At 35.2% G+C, this 26,777-nt stretch overlaps 1 protein-coding gene across 6 annotated transcripts in view; it reads left to right on the forward strand.

Annotated features, from left to right (window-relative positions):
- The first annotated feature begins 3,550 nt into the window (after positions 1–3,550).
- Nova1 (NOVA alternative splicing regulator 1) overlaps positions 3,551–26,777 on the forward strand; it is a 142,298-nt gene continuing 119,071 nt past the window's right edge. For 2 of the 6 annotated variants that reach the window (XM_042686432.1, XM_042686434.1), the window contains exons 1-2: positions 3,551–3,699; positions 5,515–5,658. In XM_042686432.1, coding sequence (XP_042542366.1) covers positions 3,564–3,699; positions 5,515–5,658 — 280 coding nt within the window. In that variant the 5' untranslated portion in view covers positions 3,551–3,563. Of the gene's footprint in view, positions 3,700–4,370; positions 4,457–5,514; positions 5,659–26,777 lie in introns of those variants that run through there. The other 4 variants (XM_042686436.1, XM_042686437.1, XM_042686435.1 and 1 more) reach the window with 3 other exon arrangements.

The following is a 26,777-nucleotide window of genomic DNA, read 5'->3' on the forward strand; positions in this document are numbered from 1 at the left end:
CTCCTGGACGGACTTTGTGGTCCAGGGTGGCTTTGAACTTCGATCCTCAGATCTCAGACTCCTGAGTAGCTAGTATTACCGGCATGAGTCACCGGTGTCTGGCTAGTACATTTATTTTTGGACAATGTTCTCCCTTCCCTTGCTGTCTTTCAGTTTTTTCTCTCCCATTCCTACCCACAAATTGGATAGTTCATTTTTGACATAGTCTAATAAGTACCACTTTAACTAAATATTTTAAAACCTACAAAACTTTCCAAATTATCTAGTGCCAAAACTAGATCTTTTCTAATTTTTCATGTACAAATATCCTCATGTATTTTTGTACACTTTGCAGAACACTTTGATTGCACAATTTCTGGCATCAACTTTTTATTATCTAGACTAGTTACTCCAAACTATATTTTTTTCTTAATCCATGCCTCTCTCCCCCCCCATCCCCTCACCCCCCCATCCCCCCCCCAATCCGGTGTGTCATGGTTTTTTCCCAATCCTCTTTGTTATAGTCTGGATTTTGACTCATGGACTTTTATCAACATGCACTGATTTTCAGCTTCTCCCCCTTTTTCAGCTTTCAGTGTGTTTTATTCTGAATTGAGGCAAGTGTGTTCTTCACACCCCAAGTATAATTGTACATTGCACTCTTCCTTTTCATTAGAATGTATTTTATATTTCATTACTTAAAATGCACTATAAGTCCCTCCTTGAGTAAGGCTAGTATTGCTTCCCATTCCCTTTTCAGTCTACCAGGAATTAATCTTTTTTTTTTTTCAGGTCATTGCCTCAGATACCAATGTATTCTTTGTTAGATTATCATATAATTGTAGGGATGTCCCTTCTTAGTCTAGCTTAGCCATTTTTCAAGTGGAATTACTATCTATAGTGGGGAATGCAGAAAAATAACTTCTTTATTCTAGAAACCTTGTCAAAGTTTATACATTTCCTTATAGGTTACAATACTTTGTCACATCTATTATCTCATTCCACTTCTATGAGCTGGAGTTGTAGCCCTTGTTTTAAATAGGGAAAAACCTGAAGCTTCTGTGCACTGCAACATTTAAGATGACAGTTATAGACTGTGGAAGGTCTGTGTTTAAATTATTACTGTAATGTTTATTACTGTGCAATTTTGGATGAATCACTAGTATATTTCAAACTAAAATACCTAAAAAATGTGGTTAGTATATGATACCCTACATGCAATGGATATAACATGTAAAGTGGATTGCTTGCAGCGTGGTAAACATTTAATAAATAGCAACATGTTAAGGGATTTGCCTTAGAACAGCCGGGAAAGGACCTGAAACCAGTATTTCAGATTCTCAAGTCCAGATTCTACACTATCCCTGCTTTGTAACACTCTGAGATAATTAAACTACTAACTTGCTGCTTGACCTTGAACAAAATACTTTTTGGGAGTCAATTTACTCATCTCTTAAAATAAAGGTCTTGGGTTAGACCATCGCTATGGTCCTTTCAGAGTCGATTCATTCCAGCGATCTTAGATTTTTTTCCCCCCTCTAGTGTTGTAGGGCTGAGGTTCAGAATTGTGATCTGCCCGAGATCTGTATTATCTAAAACCGTGCACATTGCCATGGGTTTTATTTCCACATTGGTATTTCGTCCAACGTTTTGGTTTGTGTGCACGCTCATCTGTTGCCTGTCTTCAGTCTTCCTACAGGGCGTCCAGTGGAGACCCACATCTAGCTATATATATATATATATATATATATATATATATATATATATGTATATGTATATATATATATATATATTTGTATTTGGTTTCTTCTGGAAGGGATGTATGGCCGGCGGGTGACAGTACATGTCCCCAGATGGTGTCACATAGTGAAAGTAAGAAATCCTCTTTTGATAAAATCTCAGCGTAGAAAAGCGCCTATCAGTGAGATGCTAATTCATGTCTTTTACGGAACTCTTAAAAAAAACAACAACAAACTCATACATCTCGCTCGAAGTCGTGGGAGCGTAGAGTCCGGGCTCATGCTCAGACCTGACGCTGTCCCACCCGCTGCCAATGGTCCCTCGGATGCCCTTCCCCGGACGAGCTACAGTCGTCACCGGCTCCAAATCCCAGCTGGACCGAGCTCAGGTCGCATCCCGGGGGCTCCGCTCGTCCCCGCCAGGATACTGATTGGGAAAGGGGGCCTCCAGAACCTTTCACACATTTGCATCTTATTGGCTGGCGCGCCTGTCAGTAACTTCTCCTTCCCGCCCTCCCAGCCTAGCGCGTTTCTTGGACCCCTTGGTTTCTGCGACAAGCCGCTTTACGTTTGCCTGAGCCGTGTTGCCAGGGACCGGTGACCTTTCACCTCTGCTTTCCCACCGGAGCGCCAGGGCTCCGGTCCTCACGGACACCGCGCGGTCTCCCGCCCGCGCGCGCGCCCCCTCCCGCGCGCGCACACGCACGCGCACGGCCACCCCTCCCCTCCCCCCTCCTCTCCCTCGCCCGCCCCGCGGGCTGAGAGGCTTCGGCGGCGCGGGGAGGCGGCAGCGGCGGCGGCGGCGGCGGCGGCGGCGGCGGCGGCGCTGCTGCTGAGAGGCAGGGACCCGAGCGCGAAGTGTGTGGGAGTCTACGAACTCGAGCCCTCGCTCCCCTCCCCTCTTCGCCGCCGTCCCCTCCCTTCCTCTCCCCCTCCCTCCCTCCCTCCCTCCCTCCCCCCGTTCCACACACACACGCGCGGGAGAAATAATGAGCGAGCTCGGGCGGCAGCAGCAGCAGCAGCAGCAGCAGCAGCAGCGCCGAGCAGCCCAGGCGACGGCAGAACCGCTCCGGCGGCGGCGGCGGCGGCAGCAGCAGCAGCGGCAGCAGCAGCGGCGGCGGCGGCGGCAGCAGCGGCCCCGGCAGCGGCGGGAGCGGGCGCAGCGCTAGCGAGCGCGGGGGAGACACCGGCCGCCGGCCCCCCGGGCGCCGCGCGCCTTTCGCGGGCTCCGGCCTCCCCGCGTCCCCCGGCCTTCCCGCACCCTCCCCGCTCATTCACTCTTTCCCTCACTCCCCCCCCCCCTTCCTCTCCCTCCTCCGTCCTCCTCCTCCTCCTCCCTGGCTGCTCCCCGCGCCCGCCAGCCCGCCGCGCCCCGCCAGCCCGCCGCTCCCACTCCCTGGCCCGGCCCTCCGCGCTCCCCTCCTCCCGCTCATTCACTCGCCCCTCTCCGGTCCGCGCGTCCCCCTCGCGCGCTCCTTTCTTCTCTCCTTCTCCGTCCTCCGTCCCTCACACCCCCTCCATTCCCGGTCTCCTTCCCGACACTGCACTGCAGCTGCTCCTCACCCTGCCCCCTCCCCAGTGAGAACAAGCCAGCAACACTGCTCCTTTTCTGATCAAACAACAACAACAAAAAAAACCTTAAGAAACCCCACACGCAAAAAAAAAAAAAAAAGAAAAAGAAAAGAAAAAAGAGAGAGAAACCGAAAAAGAGGGGGGGAAAAGAGAGAAAAAGCAAAGAAAAAAAAGAGCCAAAACAAAAGGGAGAAGCTTTCCCCCCCCTCTCTCCCCCCCTCCACCCCTACTCCAACACCCCCCCCCCCCCAGCAGCGGCAAGGAACTGCAAACATGATGGCGGCAGCTCCCATCCAGCAGAACGGGACCCACACTGGGGTTCCCATAGACCTGGACCCGCCGGACTCGCGGAAAAGGCCGCTGGAAGCCCCCCCTGAAGCCGGCAGCACCAAGAGGACCAATACGGGCGGTGGGTATCGCTTCCACCTCCCCGCTGGCCCCATCCCCCGCCGCCCGCCCTGCCTCCCTCCCTCCCTCCTGCCGCCCTCCCTCCTCCCCGCGCGGCCCGGACACCTCCAGCCCGAGCCGAGCCGAGCCCGGCGGCTCCCGCGCCCCCTCCCCATGCACCTGCCCCGTGCCTTGCCGTCCGTCCCCGGCACATTTCCATCTCGGTGTTTATCATTCATCAAAATGGCGACCAGGTTTTCGGAATAAGACCTATATCTTTTGCATTTAATCGGTCGATTGAGGCTGACCATTTAAGTATCCCGAGACCTGGGCTAGAGGGGTCCGCTAAGGAGAAGGAGGAGGAGGAGGAGAAGGAGGAGGAGGAGGAGGATGACCCCCCGAGTGAAGGGGATGGCCGCCCCGAAGATGCGCGCTGCATTGAACAGTCTGATCAAATAAATAAATAAATGGCACTTGGGTAGCGGATTGCAAGTGATCGGGGCTTCGGAGAGTTTTGCCTCTGTCCATCCCCTCGCTTTGGGCCACAAGTAGTATGCAAAAATCTTGTTGAGTGCATGCCCTGACCGCACTTACATTGTCGGTACAAATATCTCATTGATTTGTCTTCAAGGGTGTGCATACGAGGGGGGTGTCTGGTACGGTGACTTGTTAGTTAACATCCTGCGCTTCCCTGGAAGATGAGTTATAACGGGACCGGTATCGCTTCTTCATTTGCACTGGAGTCATCTTAACAATGCACCCAATGCATCGAAGCAGAGGTGAATTTATCTCCAGCATATACCTTAGGAATGGATGGGGGTCTTGTGAGTGGCACAGCGCAAAATTTGGAATATTCATGCAACCTTAAAAAAAAAAGGCTGGATTTGCCGGGATGTTTCTTATTTAAGACATGATCAGGTTGAGAGAATTTAAAGTTTATGGAGTTGGTTCTTTTCGAAAAGCTTTCCGGGTTTTCTTGGTTTATCGGCCCCACTCTCCGTTATATGGTTCTTTTGGAGAAGGAGCATTATCTATTTGGTCACTTTCATGTGTATTTAGTATCATTGACTCCTAAGCTTTTTAGTGTTTTCAAAATTCTTCCTAAGGTCCTTTAATTAATGAGCTTAGGAGAGATCATAGTAGACTAAGAAGTGCTAAAGAAATACATCAGGATTAGTTAGATTTCTCAGTCCACCCCCTTGAGTTTTTTCTTTCTCTTTTTCTTGCCAGTTACTGAAAGCTTGGAATACACCCTACAGTTTGGGTGGATTATTTGGTAGGAGAACGGTTGTTTTTTGGACTTTTAAGTAGGGTATAGGCACGGGGATAATTGCAGTCCTTGTGTGTTTGCTAATGACAAACAAATTTAGCTCATCTCTATTTACGTTCTTGGGATCTTTTTCTTCAAGATGTTAAGTGAAGGTTTGTCTTTTTTTTTTTTTTTTCTTTTTAAACAAATCTTTGAAGTTGTGTGAAAGGGCCAGTTCCTTTTATTTTGCCATAGTAATCACAGATAGAATTGGAAGACTTCCATGTTTGGAATAACAACTGGAATTTACTCATCAGTTTCTGCGATACTGCAAAAATATTAAAACATGTTTGGATTTGAGTTCCAAGTTGGGGAGTATAAACCCCAGAAAAACGGCAAACATTTTATGTTTATTTATTTTTCGGTGTAGTAGGTGTATTTTAATTCTTCTTATACACCTATTTTCAACCCCCTGTTTCTTGCAGCTACATGCCCAGTGCTTTTCCTTGCTGTTCTCTCTTGAGGGTGGAGTGGGGATACAGAGTGAAAATACCATGTTAACCGAATATATTTCTTTGCGTTTTTCAGAAGACGGCCAGTATTTTCTAAAGGTTCTCATACCTAGTTATGCTGCTGGATCTATAATTGGGAAGGGAGGACAGACAATTGTTCAGTTGCAAAAAGAAACTGGAGCCACCATCAAGCTGTCTAAGTCCAAAGATTTTTACCCAGGTAGGTGCATTGGTGAAGAGATTGTTTGATGAATCCTCAAGGAAGGAATTGGAAGATCTACCTGTGTTGTGTATTGTCTTGAAAAAAAAATCAAATAATAGTGAAGACAAATATTGCTGTACTATACAGACTTAAATGTTGCTGTATGAGAGTATACTGTGGAACAATTTTTTTTAGCTTAGTTGCATTGTTGATTATATATCTTCCTATAGTTGATATACTGTGTATATAATTTAGACTAATTGCAATATTATTCTCATAATTATTTCTGAATACTTCTCCTTCATAGAAAACCTCAAAAATGTAAAGTTAGAAACCTGGACAGCTGGCATCAGGAAATAAGGTTCTTCTCAAGTTTTCAGACCTCATTGTAATGACAATTAGTCTAGAGTGAATTCAAGAGTGGGGGTAGGGAAGCTTCTTAAAGAATGGACCATTTACTTCTGAATTCATTATGTACCTCTTTCTGCTTCATTGCTTTGTTTGTTGGCCTTGGATGAAGTAAAGAGGACAAGTGCTGCCTCTTCAGATTTTTAAAATATTTTTGTTTTAATGTAATTGGGATCAGGAAATTTACTATATTATGCAAGGAAGAAAATGATGCTTTAAAATTTGTGTTATTTAAGAGCCATATTTGATTAAAAATGTCTGTGGTTCAGTAACCTACTGGAGTATGGCAAGTTTGCTGGGTGGTGTAATATTTTTGTTTTGTTACTTTTTTGGTGGTGTTCTTACTTAGTGCTATGCAGTTCTTCATGCTTTACCTTATCTTCTTTTAAAATCATTTTGTTGCTTAAGTGTATGTACCTAAGTTTAATCGAGAACTCTCTTAACTGGACTAGTGTAACTCCTAGCTGAAACATTACTAGTTGGTATGTTTTTACTTAGATCAAGCTCTCTGCCATTTGAGTGACTTATTTTACCTCTATAGTACACAAATATTAGTTTGATAATTAGGGGACCAATAACCATTTATTTTTATTCTGATGGAAAAGAAAAGCTGATATAATTTTTCAATGATTAAATCAGCTTGATAGTTCTTTAATATATCTGGCATCTAAATGAGCAGATAATTTGGAGGACTTTTTTTTTGTAGTCATTCATTTGGTGGTACAGATGTACCACTATACCAGAGCAGGTTTTAGAATAATTGAAACTAGATGAATCAAATGTGTTTCTAGTTTAACATTAAATTTGTTGAAATAAAATGCAGTCTACTAGATATGATGTCTCTCTAAAGTTTGTTTCCTATAAGTGTAGTTTTGCTAATGGCATTCCTGATCTCTGAAACTTTGCTTACACATTTAGGGAAGTTTCCTGATAATTCATATTTATATATTTAAAAGGTATATTATAAAAAATCTATGTGGAATTGTGAAAACCCTCAGTACAAATAAAAGCCCTCAAAAGAGCTTGATTGCAGAATTAATAACATGACAGTTCTAGGAAAAGAGCTGCAATGACAAATTAAATTCACTGTCAATAGATGAAATGAAAAAGCTTTTTTGCATTATACATGAGGTGGTATCAGATGTGCAGGGGTGTTACAGAAAATTGGTGTTTATCAAGGATATTCCAAATACTAAATTAAATGCCTTTTCATTAGAGTATAGTTTATTTTCCAGTGGGTTGGAAAGGGTGCACTGAGAATTAGATCTTTTGTTTTTAGTCCACTTAGCTTTGCATTTTTTTCTTATTGCATAGAAATTACTTATTTATAGTTCAGAGGCATGTTATTTGTACAGAGCAAGAATATCCAGTGGAAACAAATGGAAAGCTAGAATGTATTGAATAAGATTTTGCGACTTTAGTGACGTAACCTGATCAAATGTGAGTTAAAATGTCGGGTAAAAGAAAGCTCATACTTTGCCTGTAACAGGTGGAAACCAATCACACATTATAGAATCAATTTTAAGGATAAAATAAAGCCTTGTAGTTTGTCGGAAGCTTTAAGAATTTTGAGCAGTTTGTATTTCAGTATGTTTTTAAGTTTTTAGATTTAAATTGGAAGAGAACTTTCTTTCCTTCAGATAGATTTTAATTTTAATATTCTGTTAGTTCCATACTTGACCACAGCCTGTGGAATTACCTAAGGTCTTAATACTCTTCAATATGACAGCCTTTGAGCGTCTTTCAATTTGCTTTTTGTCATGTGTGTGTGTGTGTGTGTGTGTGTATCAATATATATGTGGTATTTATTTTGCACATTTCAGATAATTATGATTCATGTTGTCTGATTATAATTTCCAATAAAAAAGCAATAATTTAGATACTCGTTTTATATCAGATCCATATATGTGTATCGTTGTCTTTCATATTCTGATAAAATGAATATGCCTGGGGTTTGTTTTCTGTAGAATTTTTCTGTTTGTTGCTTGATAAGAGAGCATATAGTAGACAGATTATCTTTGCTGTATAACATAAAGGATTTACTCAAAATATCTGAAGTTCGAAATTGATGTAAGTGTACCTTAGTGCTGAGTTAAATACTCAAGTATTTTTGGAAACTTTCTTGTGCATGTACAACACACAATAGAGTCACAGTTTGGGAACATTTTAATACATTTCAACTCAAATAATTGGCACAGTTAAAAAATTATAGCTAATGTAGTCTCTTTAAATATGTTTTTCTTTTATTTTACCCCGTAAGTTTTATCTTTAATTTAGTGTGTGGTAACCCGTCATATTTCTGGCCAATAATTTTTAATATTTTTGGAAATGATTAATTCATTTTGCATGTTAATTGGTATGAATTCATAATTAGTACAAATAGGTATTGCATTGCCTATTTTAATGTATCATATATAAAATATTTAAATAAAACAACAGGACAATTGTTGGATGAAGAATTATAAAGTGTATTATTCAGTTACTATAATCAGAAAAAGTGATCTACAAGTAGATATATTTTATAATTTGCTGTGCTGTATGATTTATTAATTTAAAAAAATTTAATCTTCACAGAATACAGACATTCCAAATGGTTTAGGAATATATTTTTTATTAATTAGTGGAACTTAATTTGTTTTATTTACATTTCTTTTATAAGTAGCTTACATTAAATTGCTTTGTATTAAAACATCATTTTTCGCAGTTTGGGAATTATATTATTGTAGGTATTTTCAGAATGGCGATGGTTTTCCTTTTAAATATATATATTTTTTATTCTTTTGTCTAGAATATGAAGCTGTGGTTAGTTCACATTACTAAACATACTGGTTTTATCTGTAAAATTCTCTAATGGATTGTTGAAGTAGGTAATTGGAGAAACTGGATACAGTATTGGTTGGGAATAACATAGGTCTGTAAATATTTTCATGTTTGCCTTGGATGTTAGAACACTTTACAATGGTACTTATTTTTATTCTAAAACATGACACTGCAGACATTCATTACAACAGTCAAACAGGAATACTTTATGGAATCTAGTGTATATTTTATATGTTTTTCATGTTTGTGATCATAAAACCAAAGTTCATTTTATATAAATTATTTCCTCTTACAGTCCTCAAAATTAGAACTTGGTAGTCTTACATTCATTGTATCTAGATTTTAGTGCTGTTCAAATTGGGTAATACATTTTTTTAAAATCACAAGTTATTTATTCATTAATTTTTCTTAAATAAATGGAAAAGCAGAATGAAGTTAGGTTTCTTTCAATAAAACAAATCTCTTGCAATATTACAGTTTCAACATTAGTACAATTGAGTGGTTAATTTTACCTAAGGATTGGAGTACAGTAAGATCATTTTTTGAAAATCAAAAGATGGTATTTGTCTTAAAACTGGTCATTTATGTTTACATTATTGAAATAAAAGTGTTGATATTGTTAGTTCAGTGTGAATACTTTTCTTAGATCTTCTGAAGTTCAAGCCTACTTTTTCTTTGTTCTTAACTATAAAGCATCCTAAAAAATTATTGGTGCACATTTAAGGCAAATTTCATATACAAATAGATTTATAACAAGCAGAGAAAACAAAACATTTTAATTTACATCTTTGTTGAGTGCACTGGGTAGTTATTATTAAACTCTACTATACTTGTGGTTGTAGTGTGACTGGAGTTACTGACAAATGAGTTGTTTTTCTTTAAATGTTAAAGTTGTATTGTTTACATGTAACACAGTGCCATTGTTATAGGTTACCTTAAAATTTTTTCTCTATATATCCTTAGTTGAAGGAAGCATGATCTTTCACTTAGATACTGATATTGCATGAAAATGAGCTGTTTTTTATTTTCAAATTGATGTTCATGTTCTATTTTTATATTTTAAGCAACAGAAATTCTTAGTAAGAACATTATTAGCATAGCATATTGTATGTGAACGTTACAGATACTACAAGATAGAATTTTTATACTTATCTTATTTAAGCAAGTGTATTGTGACATGGATTTTTAAGATAAATTAGCATAAAATATCTTAGCCATTAATTTTATTTGATTATTTAATTTAGATAAATCTATCATTGACTTAGCAATTGATTGAAGATCATGAATTCATACTGTTAGTATTTTTTATGAATTGTATAGTACAGTATCACTTTTGACATTTGCTACTTGAAGCCTATGACTCGGAAAAATAGCTTATTCAAAACTTGTGACTTTGTAAGGAAATAGTCTGACATCATTGCCTTGCAAATAACAACCCAAAGGATTTCAAGAAGAATGAACTGTGTCATATGTATGGAAGATATTTCATATAATACACCTAGAGGAAAAAATGACCTGTGTCTTAGAAATACTAAGCAATTCGTAGCATCACTAGAAACCAGACTAGGAAACATTCAAAGACTTATGAATTTTATAGTTAATTTGTTTTGCTGTATTCTAAAATTAATTGTTTCTAAATTTTATGATACAGGAGGCAATTACTGAACATATGCCACCTGTTAACTAAAATCCAGCAGCTAATAGTATATATTGTTTTTCACTATAGGGTTAGTTTTAGTTGTTTCTAGTTTAGTAGAACTGTGCTTTAAAGCACATTTCAAAATAAAATGGGGGAACAGTGGTGGGAGACTTGTGCTTGATTGCCATCTCATTTCCATCTTTGGATATAGCTCTAGCATAAAGTTAAATAACATCTGCAGAGATCTGACTGACAAACATCTCTCTGGGACTCATCATTGCAGCCTGCAGCAGGTGCATTCAGCTTTGCAGTCTTTTCCAAAAAGAGGTTAGTTTGTTCTAACATTTATCAGTAGACCAGTGGGAGCAAGTGACTAGAGAGAAGAGTTGGTTGTCACTTGTCCAGTGCTGGAATACTACAGGTAATTGGAATGGACTGGTGGGACCTACAGCAGTGTGCGGCTCACATTGCACTGCAGCTGCTATGGAGCTTAATTAATCTGACCCTCAGAGACTGAGGTGTCATGGTATAAAACACAATGTGCAGGAAAGGAAGCAATATTTTTCAATATTTTTCAATATTTTTGATGCTAAGGCTATTGAAGTTTTCCTTTTCTTCATCTTAAATTTTAAAGGCACCATCTCCTAACCACTAGACCATAAGGAAAACCATCTTCCACTTTTATTATGGAAATATTTCAAATGGGAAGAATTTACATGACTCTGAAAATATATACATATGAAGATACAGAAGTTTTAAGTATAGAAATGAAATTATTTCAGAGCTATTGAATTCCACAAGTGTATTTTTAATTCATGAGTGAGTGGAGATAAGTGGCAATACTTTCTGGCTTTAAAAATTATATTAGCATTTGCTTCCCAACATTTATAAGAGAAATAACTCATGCAAAATTAAGTTTTGTCTTTTAGACATATGGATGACTTTGGAAACTAAACTTTGCATAGTTTTTTAAAAAGTATTCCAATAAATAAGACAGGTATTCTATATTCGAAATAGTTTTATAATGCTAGAACTTGATACTGTTTTTAATTCCTTAATTTAGTTTAAGCATCCACTTAGAGTATGCTTCCATAATATCTAAGGAAGTTCTTATGTGTCTAGTGTCTTACCCCAAAATAGAGATAATATGAATGGAAAAAAAGTTCCCATGGTAAAAATGTCTTCAATTTTAATCTGCCTGGGTATTACACTATTTTGAAATAATTTGAAATACACATGACACTTAAGAATCTCTGTGTTGGAATTCGTCACTTTCAATTTTTCTGTTAACTTTGCTAATTTAATTTTTTAATATGTACATTGACTATAATTTGTCAGTTATCTAAGAATAATTAAATGTAAAGCTTTGCATAGATTTCTTTATCTAATTGTATTCTTAGCCTTTGTACTTTTCCCGAAAGGATTTTTTTTAACCAGTATTGGTAGTAACTAGTTGACTCTAAAGATATGGTTTGCAAGAAAATTTTCATTTTTGTTATGAATAGTTGGTACTTTATTTGTAATTACTATTTTTAGGAGAAATAAGATAAAAAATAGTCACGTAGAGGTCAAGAGAATCAGATTCACATGTTTGAACATAAATCATGTTATTGTTCAGTAAGGGTTTTTCATTTTTTATATCATAAGCTATTGTTCCTTATCAGTTATCAATATGAAAGCAATGCCTTAACATTTCTCATATATACTTCACCATTATTTTTAAAGTTTTGATAAGGAAGACAAAAAAGGATAATCATTTTAAGACTACAAAGTAATGAAAGAACTGATACTTTTTGATATAATTTCAGTATTTGGTAAGTTCCAAAGCAGAATATGCATATCATCCCATGACAAATCTTGATTCCATCATTGATCTTTCCTGTTTCCTGAAGCACCTGTCATAAATACTGAAATGAGTATTTTGAGTTTTTTAACAGCAAAGTGACTCAAGTAATAGGATTTTGTGTAGAAAATACAACATTTTTGCCCATTTAATTAACTTATGAAATACTTTAAATATTTCTAGGCTGGTTTTGTGTTTTATGGATGTTTCGTATACCTGTAATTTTTAATAAAATTTATAATGAACTCAGAAATTTTTAAATTTTAAATTGATGAATTTATTATTTTCTTTGTGAAACCAAGCACGTATTTTATGAAGTCTTCTCCGTCAATGATTTTTGAGGATAGTTATACATTGAATGCCTCATAATTCTGTCTGTACGGTGAATTTAGTCAGATCATGAGTTTGATGAATAAGATTTCAAATCTTAGATACTTTTTTGTTTTTAAAAATCATTTTGAGTTTAGATTATTTTTACTTAAATTGTTAATTATTTGTTTCTGTAGGACTAGATTGAGAATTACTTTAAGAACCAGTAATTTGCAGGAAGGATGGAAAAGAAGGACTTTCACAGAAATGGAGAAATATACTATATGTTTTTGTTTACTTGTTCTTGTTGCTAAATATTTTAGAAGAACCATAGCCCTTTTCACTTATTTTCTTCTTAAAATGCCTATTCTTTTAGAGTTTATTCTTAGGAACAAATGAGTGTTTTCTTAGAAAGTTTGCCACATACTCCAGTCTCATTTTTTTTTATACTTCATGTTTTTGTTTTTCTAAGACCAACTTCTGATTGCTTAAAAATGCGTGGAGTACTTTTTAAAAACAAACAAACAAACTGGTTTAATCATTTACTGTTAAGATCTATCTGGAAGCTTTTCTCTCGTTATTTGTTGTGCATATTATTCAGATGCTCTTTAATGAGCCCAGTCATAGGCAGGTATTTGGTCCCATATCTTAGAATTATTGCAGAGCATTCTTTTTCTTCATTAAAGAAATACAGGCAAGTTTGTTTTGCTCTATTCTGAGAAATTGTATTTCTTGATTGTATCCTTAAATTTTATTTTGGATTTTTTTTTCTATTTTGTAGAATCCCTGTCTGAGACTTAATGACAGCTCTGAGGGACAACTAAGAGGCTATTTAAAGAATATTGAGGAAAATGGTAGAATTATGAAACTAGATTAAAAGTGATAAAGTTTAGCTTTGATCACTTTATTTAACAATTGAGGAAACCATAGTAATAGGAAAGTAAGTGATTTATGCAAAGGTGGTGTGTGTGTGTGTGTGTGTGTGTGTGTGTGTGTGTGTGTGTGTGTGTGTGTGTGTGTGTGTGTGTAGCAGAGGGGCAAATTGGAATTGACTTGGGGCAAAATTGGAATTGAACTCTGGGCCTTAAGCTTGCTTGGCAGACACTACACTTGAGCCTCACTATGGCCTTTTCTTATGTTTCAGATAGTGACTTGCAGAGTTGTCTTCAGGGCAAGAAATGGTACTAACCTAATTTAGTGTTTCCTCATTGCGGGGACCACAAGCACATTTGAATGGGGAATTTTGTCATCCCTACTGCCTGCTGCCGTGTGTTCAACATACTGTTCAGTATGTTAGTAATATGTGACACTGGAAATTGAATTGAATACCTGAATGAGCGAATGGATAATTTACCATGCCTACCTTATTGATTGAGTTGTCCTCTTGCCAACTTTTTGCTAGGCCTGACATAGTTTTTCTAAGGCCAGTAATTATCCTGTTAACTTTTAAGTATGCTTTTGGATTTTTGGAGTAAATATGGTCTCTATTTATTTCTTGATGGTTATAACTAATGAACTAAGTTATTACCTTTTCTTCCCTCTAGCTTAAAAGTCAATAATCTGCAAGGTGCAAGTGACTGATGCCTATAATCCTAGTTATGCAGAAAGTTAAGATCTGAGAATTGTAGTTTGAAGCCAGCCCAGGCAGGAAAGTCCACTCATTTCCAATTAACCAGCCAAAAGCCAGAAGTAAAACTGTGGCTCAAGTGGTAGAGTGATAGCTTTGAGATAAAGGACAGTGGTAGGCCTTGTGCTCAAGGCTCAGTATCACAAAGAGCAGCAATAAAAACCTTAAGGTGTGTGTGTGTGTGTGTGTGTGTGTGTGTGTGTGTGTGTGTGTGTGTGTTTATTTTAATTTTAGTTGATTTGCTACAATTAAAACAGATATTATTTCAGTCCTTCCCAGCGTTTAATGAAATAAAAGGATGACACTTTATGTGCTTATATTGTATCTTCTGGTTGTTCTGTTCTCCTGTAATTGTACTATTTATTTTTATCATTTTTTTATTTCTGTGTTTTTTTACTTTATATTTTATAGTTTTCTTTCTTTCATTTTCTCCTGTTCTGTATTTTTTTTGGTGTGAGGGGGGAATAGGTTAAACAGTATTGACCTTCTTTAAAAAATATGTAGATGGTCTAAGTCAAATTTTGTTTTTAAGGATTGTTTTTCAAGAATATATACATTAGCCAGGTACTGGTGGCTCATGACTGTAATCGTAGCTAATAAGGAAGCTGAGGTCTGAGAATCATAATTTGAAGCCAGCTTGGGCAGGAAAGTCCGTTGAGACTTATCTCCAATTAATTCCGTAAAAAGTCAAAAGTGGAGCTGTTGCTCAAGTGATAGAGCAATCATCTTGAGCACAAAAGTGTAGCAATAGTACCTAGTCCCTGAGTTCAAGCCCAGAGACCAGCCCTACCATCCCCCTCCCCACCACAAAAAATGTATATATTTATTGTTTAGTTTTTGTAGCTTCATAAAAACTTTTCTCAGTGATATAGTTAGCTAGGTAGTCTTTTTGATTGGTTTTTAAAAGGACAAAATAGTATGTTAAAAATAAGCATGTATTGAAAGGAAACAAGAATGTGCCTGGACTATAAATTTTCATTTAATAACTGCTATTTTTTTTGTTTTGCCTGTCCATGTCATTAATTTGTTTCACTTGTCAGTTAATTAGAATTCTGCTACTGTTTTTACTGTGCCATATATAGCCTTAAGGATTATCTTTTAACATTATTATAAAAATATTTAACATGATGGTATTTGTGTTTGTATGTCCTAGGGCTGATGTTTGTATGTCCTAGGGCTGAATCCAGGGTCTTGAGTATGCTAGGCAAACACATTTACTACATGAGCTACCAAGTCCTTGCCCTTTTCTTGGATTTTATTTTGAGACGATGTCTTCCTGTCTAGCAATCCTCCTGCGGTCACTTCTTGAGTACCTTGGCTAACAGGCTTGACCACCGAGTTACTTAAAGTGATTTTGAGGAATTCTACTCCCACAACTTTAAAACAATCTTTTGTTATACTCCAGTTATTTCAGTTGTATAATTGGGTTAAATCCATTTGAGTTGGGAATTTTGTCATCCCCACTTCCTGATGATGTGTGTTCAACATACTGTCCAATAATGTTAATCATAAGTGGCACTTGAAATTGAAATGAATATATGAATGAGTGAATGGACAATTTATTGTCTTTTTCTGTGAAGTGCTTGTGTAATAACAGTATGGTAGATAAAGAAAGCTATTCATCTTTGCTTTGTTTTCATCACATTTCTAGTTTCCTTATGGTGGTAGTGGTAGAGTATGTACATAATTATATTTCTGAGTAGGTGAAATTGTGTTATTTTTTATGAAGGAAACTGAAAGTCAATCATACTCAAAACTCACCTCTGCAGTGAAGACCACCATTAATATACTCTGACTTCAGCAACATGAAATCAGTTAAGATTTAGTTGTTAATAAAGAAGTTTAAAGTAGTGAATGATTTTATAAGATTTGATAGCTCCATCACATTAGTCCTTTTGGCCACATGGCAAATGCAGAACCAAGACTTCTTATAATTTTTCTTGTGATAATGTGAAAGAGCTGATACTGGGCTTGAACTGAGGACATATAATTTTAATGGCTTTTTTTATTCTACTTTCATACAAATAGACAAAGTATTTTGAGTTAGAGGGTTTCTTCAGATGGCTGCCTCCCCTGCTTTTCTGTGCCAGATTTTTTGAGCATTTATTGTACTCACTGTGGGCCAGATCTCATATATGATGAAATGCTGCTTCCAACCAATGAAACAAGCAATATGCATATCTGCTTGTAATAAAGTGTGATTCCTATGGTAAAGGGACAATTATATCTAGAACTTGAATTACCACTCTTATTTGGTAGTTTTAGATTTAAAAAGCGCTGAAAAAGTTTTCAGGGTTGAATTTTAATTTGTTTATGTACATGGGTGGAAGGTCATTTGAGATATGGAGACAAAAAATACATAGGCATGGGGATATATATTCTGGAGTCTAGAAACAGGTTTAGGTTTCTTAGATTAAAAAGTGGATATTGCTGTGACTATTGGTTGGGAATGGGAAGGAGGCACCACTGATATTTGTAGGGACAATACATAAAAGAATACATAGAAAACAATACATAAAAGAAAAAAAATAAAGTGAAAAAAGCCTGATTTGAAAAACCTTGTTCATTTTACAAATGAAAAAGAAAAAACTGCCTGATTTTCTGCATAGGAATTAAAAATACAATCAAGGTCTGATTTCTATTAAAAGGAAAAGACAAAGGGAAAGGTGAGGGAGCTAGGCATATGAAGAAGAAATGCTAGGAAGTATGAGTTGTACATAATTAAGCAATTATGTGCCTACTGTGGATATAAAATCAAAATGTGGAGAATCAGGAAAGGACAAACATCAAGTAATGTTTTGCAATATACAAGAGAGCAGTAGAGGTTGACATCTGTATTTCACATTGTTACCCTTGATATATACAGTTGTCTCTGCTGGTCTGTTTAAAGTTAGTATCTTGAATGTTTGAATTGTTTAACTAGTTTGCTTCTGTATACTGTACTACTTTAAAATCATTTACTTGATAAAATTTTTCTTATTTATTAAATTCTTTGACCGTACAGGCCTATCTAGCTTTCCTGGAGAATGGAAAGATATACGCTGTTTTTTAAAAATGTTTTACAGTGGTTTACAGGGTGAGTGTATAAAATGCGTGTATGTCTGTTTTAATGTGTAAATTTAATGCCATTCAAACATCAGAGTTGTGGTATAGAAACATTGCTGTTATGCCAATGGAAAATGAAAACTAGATGTTATTTGTTAGTTAATTGGGTTTTAGAGTCATTTCATTTAAATTTTCTTTTACTATCAAGATTTAACAGAATTTTCTATCATTCATAAGAAATTATTTTAGAAAAGAGTCAATCTTAATTGATAGTCTTCTCAAATTCAAATGAGTTAAAAGTGATAAAGTATGGCACTGTTTTTCCATTTGAACATGAGTTTAAAAATTCTAGTATTTATACTGGTTTGTGGAATTATTGGCTAGTTGTGTAGAGAAACATTAAAAAATTGAACAGCTGAAGTGACATTAAGCACCAGATGGGGATTTAAAATAAAAATATTCACTGTGTAATCTTTATGTGCTGTTCATAATTCAGTAATACCAGTTGTTTAATTCAAGGTTGAATTCAATATTTTAAAAAAGCATTAAAATATCTTATTGCCTTTGTCATATATAACATGGCATCATTTCATAGCATGATAGGATTTCATGGTGAGTTTTTAAATGTAAGTGTGCACATTTTTTTAAGAACAAATGTAGTTGTCTCAAAGGCAAACTTGGAGGAAATACTGAATTTGTTTTGTAATCATACTCAGACTTAAAATAAACAAGCAGGGGGCTGGTAAGGTGGCTCAGTGGTAGAGTGCTTTCCTTGCATGCATGAGGCCCTGGGTTTGATTCCTCAGCACCACATAAGCAGAAAAAGATGGAAGTGGCCCTGTGGCTCAAGTGGTACAGCACTAGCCTTGAGCTGAAGAGCTGAGGGACAGCACTAGGCTCAGAGTCTCAGAGTTCAGGGCCCATGACCGGGGAAAAAAACGAGCAGACAAACAAACAAAAAACCAAGCAGTTACTCTACTATGTAAACTATGCTTCCTGATCATTTTTCATTTTCAATGTAGAGTTTTGTTTTTATGCTGAGGTTGTCCTGGTATGCCATCCTCTTACTGTGTTTCCCTGAGAGGAGGATGATAGACATCTACTACTGGGCCTAACCATTGTGCTTTCTCCATCAGGGATAACAGTTGCCTGGCATGGTGTCCACCTACTAATCTAAGGTCCTTTTTGGCCCCAGCTGGCCTAGAACTGTGATTCCACCATCTCTGCCTTCTTAAATAGCTAGGATTATAGGTTGGAGGTACCATTCTATCTATGTTTTTTTGGACACTATGTCTTGGAAATAATCATTTTACTTTTATAATTCTGTTAAGGGAAGGTGTCTTACATTCAAGGCTTCATCACATTTTTATTTACAGTGATGTGTTTAACATCTTGTTTAAAAACTAGTACAGCTTTTCACATGAAAACATAAACTGGGATAATGAGCTAGATGTGCCATATGTGGTAGTTCCATTTGGCATGTACTTCAGATGCATGTTTATTTAGTGTGCTGTGTTACTAGGGTTATTGATTTTATAGTAGAAGGCTATGCTTGGTAGATTCATCTGACAGACTCACCTTTCACCTTTTGTAAAAATCTTTTTGTATTTGAAATTACATGTGGGATCTAACTTATTTGAAGTTTGCCAAAATGAATAAAATTTGCATATTAACACACAGGAATGTGCTTAGTCTATAAACATGACATATCCACACACATGTGCACAAAGGTATTTATTACAGTTTTGTGAAGGACTAACAATGCTGATATACTTACAGTGGTCAAAATGACTTTACAAAGTAAGGATGAATTGAGAGACAGTTATTTTTAGAAAAATTATATACATTGATAGGAAAATATTTGAAGTTCTGTGGTATCTTCATAGAAAAGTCTTTAAAAGCAAACATATAAACATTACCTTTTTATGAAAAAAATGTACTTTGGTTTTATTGAACATATTTTTTGGATTTGTAAGAATATTGCCTTTGTCAAAGGTTTCTAATTATGACCCTTGAAATTATTATGTGTATTTTATTAAGAATAAGTAGAGATGGCACTGGGATAATAATACATAATTCTAGTAATTTAAAGGGACAATTCTGTTTACTTAAACTATGAAAAGGAAATATTCTGTTTGAGGAAAATTTTAGAGAACTTTTGGGTTTTGAAAGTGTTTCTAGAAATAATCTAAATTTAGTATGCTTTACAAATTATATTTTTCAATGAGGCATATTCCTGAATTGGTTTATTATGTTCAGATGTATTTATGTTATCTATATCATAGTTAATGATAAGAGTAATGACCGTGTTTTTCAAACTTTTAAGAGCATACAACTAGAAGTTACTATTTATCATTCATGTCTCAATTAGATTTTCTTTTTTAGACAGGAATTTTTATTTTCATTTTCAAATGTAGAACATATGATTGAGAAAAATGACTTGTGATGTATCCAGTGAATAATGAACATGCTTGTTACTGCTAGCCTGTAACTCTGCAGTAGATTACTAACACATTTCAGCAAAATAGTTGTAAAATTTAAGTGAAATTTACTACACTGTCATATTACATTGGAACATTATTGAGAGATTATCAGGTAGCTTGATGGGTTGACTGCTTCTTCTATGGAAGTTCCATAAATTTATAAAGCTTACATTTGAAAGCAAAACTGTACTAGTTAGGCAAAATGGAGACACAAAAACAAATACTCTCCTCTGAGCAGACCAGTGTATTCATAGAACCTTAATATGTGTATATTTTCCTGAGATTTCAGATTGATAATACACCTAAGACAGTTTAAAATTTTGAGATTAATTACATGAAATGATATGGTTGTTCTTGGCTTGATTCTTGGCTTTTTTATTTTTTAATTACATTTAACCATTCAAGGTATTTTTTGAATTATATATGCAAGATTAGAAAGAAGTAATTTACATGTTCTTGCATTACCAAATCATTCTGATAGTAATATAATATAATTTTTTTCAAGCAAAAATATACTACAGGGTTCATTTAGAAATTATCACTTCAATTCACTATGTCAAGGCCTTCTGTGGTATAAATCAAGAGTAGACAGACCTGGAATTCCAGCTCTGTTATTGTTAGTGTACAAGTTTAGTCGATCTTTAAATCCTCTTGGAACTGCAGTTTTCTCATCTCTTTAATGGGGTATTTCTCTTGTGAGCTTTTGGTCTTGGACAATGTACCCCTTCCTTTGCTCTCTCCCAGTTTTTTCCCTCCTGTCCCCTCATTAAGTTGTATAGTTTATTTTCACTGTAGCGTTTAGTGAGTACCAGTGGTGCATTTGTTTACCCTTTATCCCTCTATTTCTGTGCACCACTCCTCCCCCATGACCTCCACTATCTTTTTTTATAAAAAAAACAAAGGACAGGAACTTATAATGTTAAAAGAAAATGCATATGAGTTTATTTGTTTATTATAACTCCTGAAAATTAACTCAATTCATCAATTTTTTCCTTGTCATCTTCTCACATGTAATTATAGCACATTTAAACTACTGATCAGAACTTTAATAAGGATTTTCAGATACTATACTGAATATTAATACTGAATATTAAGTGCATATATATGCATTATATATTAAATGATAAAACTAGGTGTTAATGATATAGATGTATAGATAATAACTTATAAAGCTTTTTATTCTGCTTTTGTAATAATTGTTGAAAATTCAATTGCTTCTGGCAAGGTCTTTAATATTTTAATTCATACTTTTGAAAGAGCCAGTGAATTTAATGATGTAGTTTTACTAAAGGGATCTTTTATGGGCCATGTTTTATTTTTTTTATTACTAAGTAAATACACATGTCTATATTTTCTTAACAATCATTGTATACTTTTAATGCTGCATTTAAATACCTTATACGTTAAATTAAACATTGCTTATTAAATATTTATGATTCCTCTGATACCACGGCAAGAGTAATTGTATTGATTTTGTCTTACGTGACTATGTTCTGGTGGACAATAAATTTAATATGATCACTGACTCTTTAGTTGCTTTGAGAAAAAATAAAGTCCTGTTTTAGCTTATTAATTTAATATTTAGAATTTTACACCTTTTAATATATGAGTACTACCTAATATAGAATGAGAAATGAGGATATTTAAGCCATTTAATCTTAAAATGAATAAATATTATAGATCTGAGTTTATGAATTTATTCTTAGATACTAGAATCTGTACAAATGTTACGAATGAAGTCTGATTTGGAATGTTGAAAGTTATAGTTAGTTTTTTGAAGGTCTAGGATGTGGAGGTTGAATTCAGGGCTTTTTATTTGTAAGATATGTGTTTTGCCTATTGAACCATGCCCCCAGTGCTTTTTGCTTTAGTTATTTTTAAAATAGTGTTTCACATTTATGCTTGAGCCAGATTGAACTGTGAACTTTGTATTTATATTTCTAAAGCTGGGATGAGAGATTCATGCCATGATACTATCTTTTTATTGATTGCAATGTGGGGAAGAGGAGAATATCTTGTGAACTTTTCTTTGCCTGCTCTGTTCTAAAACTTCTGTCTCAGTTTCCCCAGGTGTGAAGTATTGTGCTAGTCAGAGTGATCTTTTTTTATTCTGAGTTAGAGATGATGACTAAAAGTTATACTTTAGCTTTACTCATATGGTTTTGAGAAGAAATTTGAGATAGACCCTTAGCAGTTATAATAACCCAAAGTTCTTTTTCACTTGCAATGTTTTTACTTTGCTTTGGAACCAAGGTTATACAATTTGATTAAGTATCAATTCCAAAACCTCCTCAACTCTCCTCAAATGTCTTTTTTCCTTTTCAGAGAGAAAGTAGAAGTAATATAGAAATTTTATAATCTATTGATATCGATGTCTCACCTAAAAACAGTACATCAGTGTCAATATTTTCTAATTCTGATAAACTCTTACTCAGTGTCCTAGGCCCAGTTTATCCAAATAAGATAATATATCCCATTTCATTTACCTACTTTCACATCTTTCTTTAGGCATCTTTTCTTGTTTTCTTCCTGATCAGTTTCTTACTAATGGATATATATTTTCTAGTTACAAATGTGCAATTATTTCTGTAGTGTTTAAAAGGTGTATATTTCTCTATCATAGTTCCTCTTCCAGCTACTACATGCTAAAACAGAAAGCTTCAACTGCTTGCTAATCGTTCTTGTGCTTTTTTTTCATTTCCTCTATTCTTGTATTGCTTTTTAATCTGTTCATATTAAATTTTTGATCCTCTGCTCTCAATGGGCCTAATTTTACAGTTCTCAGTGTTGATCATTACATGACAAACAGCAGCACTGCAGAAGGCGGTGACTCTTTATTTTGGTTACTATACACATCTACCTTTGTGGTCTCACGTTTTTCATTTCTTCTCATTTCTGAGCTTAGGCCTTGGAAACACTTTTTGTATCAACAGTTACTCTTTTGGCTACCCAATATAATGGCTTATTTAAATTACTGTCTTTACTTATGACTAAATGTTTATTACATGTTGTATAATATGTCTATTAGAATAAAATATGACTTTTGATATTCTGATCTTTCTACCTTCCAGTTCAATTTACCAGCTTACCCCTCATCTTCTGTATCTTCTCTCTCTCTCTTTTTAAAGGTTTTAGTGAGGATTTATTTGAATAGCAGGATAAATTAAGGAGAAATAGGAAAGAGAGGAAGGGAAGGAAAAAGGAAGAGAGAGAGATTCTACTCTACCCATTGGAAATGAGATTTACAGACTGGTCTTCAATTAGTAGTAGCTTCTTAGTTTCTGTGATCCTGAATCTTGGAGCTAACTTTACATTCCTTTGGTCAACATAGATTCAACATCTAATACAGCATAATTCTTATATTTTAAGATAATTCCATTGAAGGAAAACCAACTTGTCAAGCCCAGAGAAATTTTAAATATAGAAGTAAATGTTTCAAGAGTGCATTCTTTTGTGCTTGACAAAATAAAGGTGATACTTAGAAAATGTGATTGGCTGTGAATGTAAGGGTAAACTCTTTCTGGTAAGTGGCAGGAAATAGTCTGTACTGACTCTTGGATTGACCAGACTGAGACTCCAAACGGTTTATAATTTCAAAACATAAAACATTGAGAATGCTGCTTCCTTCCTCCCTTCCCTTCCCTTCCCTTCCCTTCCCTTCCCTTCCCTTCCCTTCCCTTCCCTTCCCTTCCCTTCCCTTCCCTCCCCTTCCCTTCCCTCCCCTCCCCTCCCCTCCCCTCCCCTCCCCTCCCCTCCCCTCCCCTCCCCTCCCCTCCCCTCTCCTCCCCTCCCCTCCCCTCCCCTCCCCTCTTTTCCTCCTTTCCCTCCCTTCCTTCCCTCCCTTCTTTCCCTCTCCCTTCTTTTCCTTCCTTCCTTCCTTCCTTCCTTCCTTCCTTCCTTCCTTCCTTCCTTCCTTCCTTCCTTCCTTCCTTCCTTCCTTCCTTCCTTCCTTTCTTTCTTTCTTTCTTTCTTTTTCTTTCTTTCCTTTCTTGTGGGGTCTGAACTCTGGGCCTGTGCGCTGGCTGTCCCTCAGCTCTTCAGCTCAAGGCTAGTGCTCTACCACTTGAGCCACAGCACCACTTCCGTTTGTTTTTTTTTTTTTTTTTTCTGCTGAGGAATTGAACCCAAAGCCTCATGCATGCAAGGCAAGCACTCTACCACTGAACCACATTCCCAGCCTTGGAGTCTTTTTTAATTGTATGTAATAGGGAAGTGTGTAGGAAAATCATCTTATCCTCTAAGGAATATCATTATCAATATATTAATCACAGTAGTTTATTATTTTAACCTGAGGTAATCCAGTTTTAAAGGATGAATAAGCATGTAAAAGAAAATATCAGTCATTCTTTCAAAAAAGGCATTTGTGACAACAGGGTGGAACTTGGAGAATATTGGCATAACTGAGGCAAGCTAGGCATGGAAAGGCAAACACTAGAAGTGGAATGTAGAGTACTGGTTACTATGAGTAAGGAGAAACAGGAAATGGGAAAGAAGATAAAAATGTGCTTATGTTGTTGAGTAATTCTAATATACATGAGGGCTGTAGGTAACATTGTATGTTGAAAATGCTAAAGGTGGATTTTCAAGTGCTCCTGCCACAAAAATTCTTTGGAATATTTTAAATATATATATATATATATATATATATATATATATATATAAAATAAATATGAATGGGATTTAAAAAATTTTAAAGCTTCCCAGTTCATTAGATGATATTAAAGTAAAATGTGGTCTGCCTATGTCATTCAGAAGTAGAGTGGTGCCTAACAAGTGTGAGGCTCAAGGTTCATTCCTAAGTGTGAAAAAAATAGCTAAAAATGCATTGTTATTAGAAGACAGACACAATGTATGTACTCATTATGATGTATGTAAATGGATTTATGTGGAATATGAGTTAAACTAGATTATATCTTTAATTACAGATTTAAAATTGTCCATTGGCAATTGTTTTCTAAAAAATGTTTTCTAATATTTTAGGCTTATAAGCTGTGGATTTACTTACTTTATGTCTGTAAAAAGTAACTTTAGTTGATAGCCTTTGCTTCTTTTAAATTCAATCATTTTCTTTTAAGTAGTTGAGATTACAGATATTCACAACAAAATGTGGTTAATTTCACTATAATAACATTTTGTTTTTCTCCTCTGTACTTAGTGAAAGAAATTGGGTTATTTCCCGCAAAGCAGAAAAATTGAGTTTTTAAAATAATTTAAATATACTTCAATGAATAATATATCATGATTTAACCTTTTTCGTTTAAATTCTGTTGTAAAGAAGATGTACAGAGAAGTTATAATTATGTAAGTCAGGTAATGAGCACATTTCTTTTTGAACAGTGTCACATACTTTTTATGAAAAGTATTTGATCTCTAGAAATAATTTGCCAGAATAAGACAATGTAAATCTATACATTTGTCATTGACGAAAGATACTGAATTCAAAATTTATTCAATCATTGTTAATAAAAAAGGAAAACTGTACATCACAACTTCCCAGATTATAGGAACAAGAGCGTGTGTGCATGAATTCAGTTTTATTTTGTTTAATATTAAAATTTTGTTTTGTGGATTAAAATGATACTTTAAATTTTATGAGTTAACTCATAATTTTATGACACATTTCAAGTGTGCTTATTAGTTACATGTTACTTTCTTAAATCATTTTCTTAGGATACTGAACATAACCCTAGTGTTCACTTATGGGACAACCTGATTTATTAAAAGTTTTATTAACATACTATTTTGAATATATCTGTACTATGCTGTTTCTACATTGCTACTAGAGACAATTTTTTTTTTTGCAGGCTTGTCTGACTACAAAACCTCTGACCTTTTATCACATCATATTACAAAGTAAAAAATCCTTTGAAACTATTTTCCCAAATAGTCTTGTTTTTAGTTTCTCAGAATGAAATTTTATTTTTAAAAAGTGTCTGTCCATAGTTGACTTTAGCTTGCTCAAATTATTGAATTTTTCAGCCTTATAAAATAGCTTTAAGATTGTCTATACTTGCAATAAAAGTATATTATGATTGTAGTCATATTTTGTAAATTTTATGAGTATAAAACAAATATGGAACTTTAGCATACTTTCTGGCTAGTAATTTTTCATGCAATTTAAATTTAATGTTGACCAGGTTTCCCTAGTATTTATCAATTTATCTAAACTATCAATATTCATTACATACATATATTTAAAATATACACTAAAAATGGGCATTTTGCTGTAAATAGAGATTATATTAGATATTTGAACTAAATCTCTTCTCAATGTTAAGGATGAAGTTGGAGATCAAGCAAGGATTAGATTATCAAGGACATTTTAGTCAATATCAGATAGTTTTTGGACCTTTACTTATCTTAAATTGAATTATATACCATATGTTGAAAAGATTTTTTACATTTTAGGTTTAAGTGTCTAGATTGAAAACCAACATTTAAGTGGTAATGAGGGTTGCAGTTTTCAACAAAGCTTAGAACTTACCTAGAATATTTTCCTTGGTATTCTTAATATTTGAACATATGGAGTTTTAAATAGGGTAGTGAAACTTTTAAATTTCAAGTTTTAATGTATATATTATATAACATTTTAAGTTTTAACTTATGTGACTACTAATTTATGTATCTCTATTTAAAGCTGAAGTCCAAAAAAGTGTATGTTAGGAAAGTTCACAAATGAAATGACATTTTCAGGGAATAAGGAATATTATATGTTTTACAAGTCATTTCATTACTATATCAATTCTTTCAAAGTTTTTAATTTCTATTGTTGAATCTTTAAAAATATATCATTGTGGTTTAGGGACTGTACTTAAAATATAAATGTAAAATTTGATGTGCTTCATCTTTATGCTTTTATAATTTTCTACTTGTGTGCTTGCAATGAGCTTTCTCAAAAGAAGACTGATCTGTTCACTTTATTCTACTCATTTTAGTATGACTTTCTAATTCTCATTCTATTGC

This window comes from Dipodomys spectabilis, unplaced genomic scaffold (assembly GCF_019054845.1).
Source record: "Dipodomys spectabilis isolate Male_0828 unplaced genomic scaffold, ASM1905484v1 ptg000097l, whole genome shotgun sequence".
NCBI classification, from domain to species: domain Eukaryota; kingdom Metazoa; phylum Chordata; class Mammalia; order Rodentia; family Heteromyidae; genus Dipodomys; species Dipodomys spectabilis.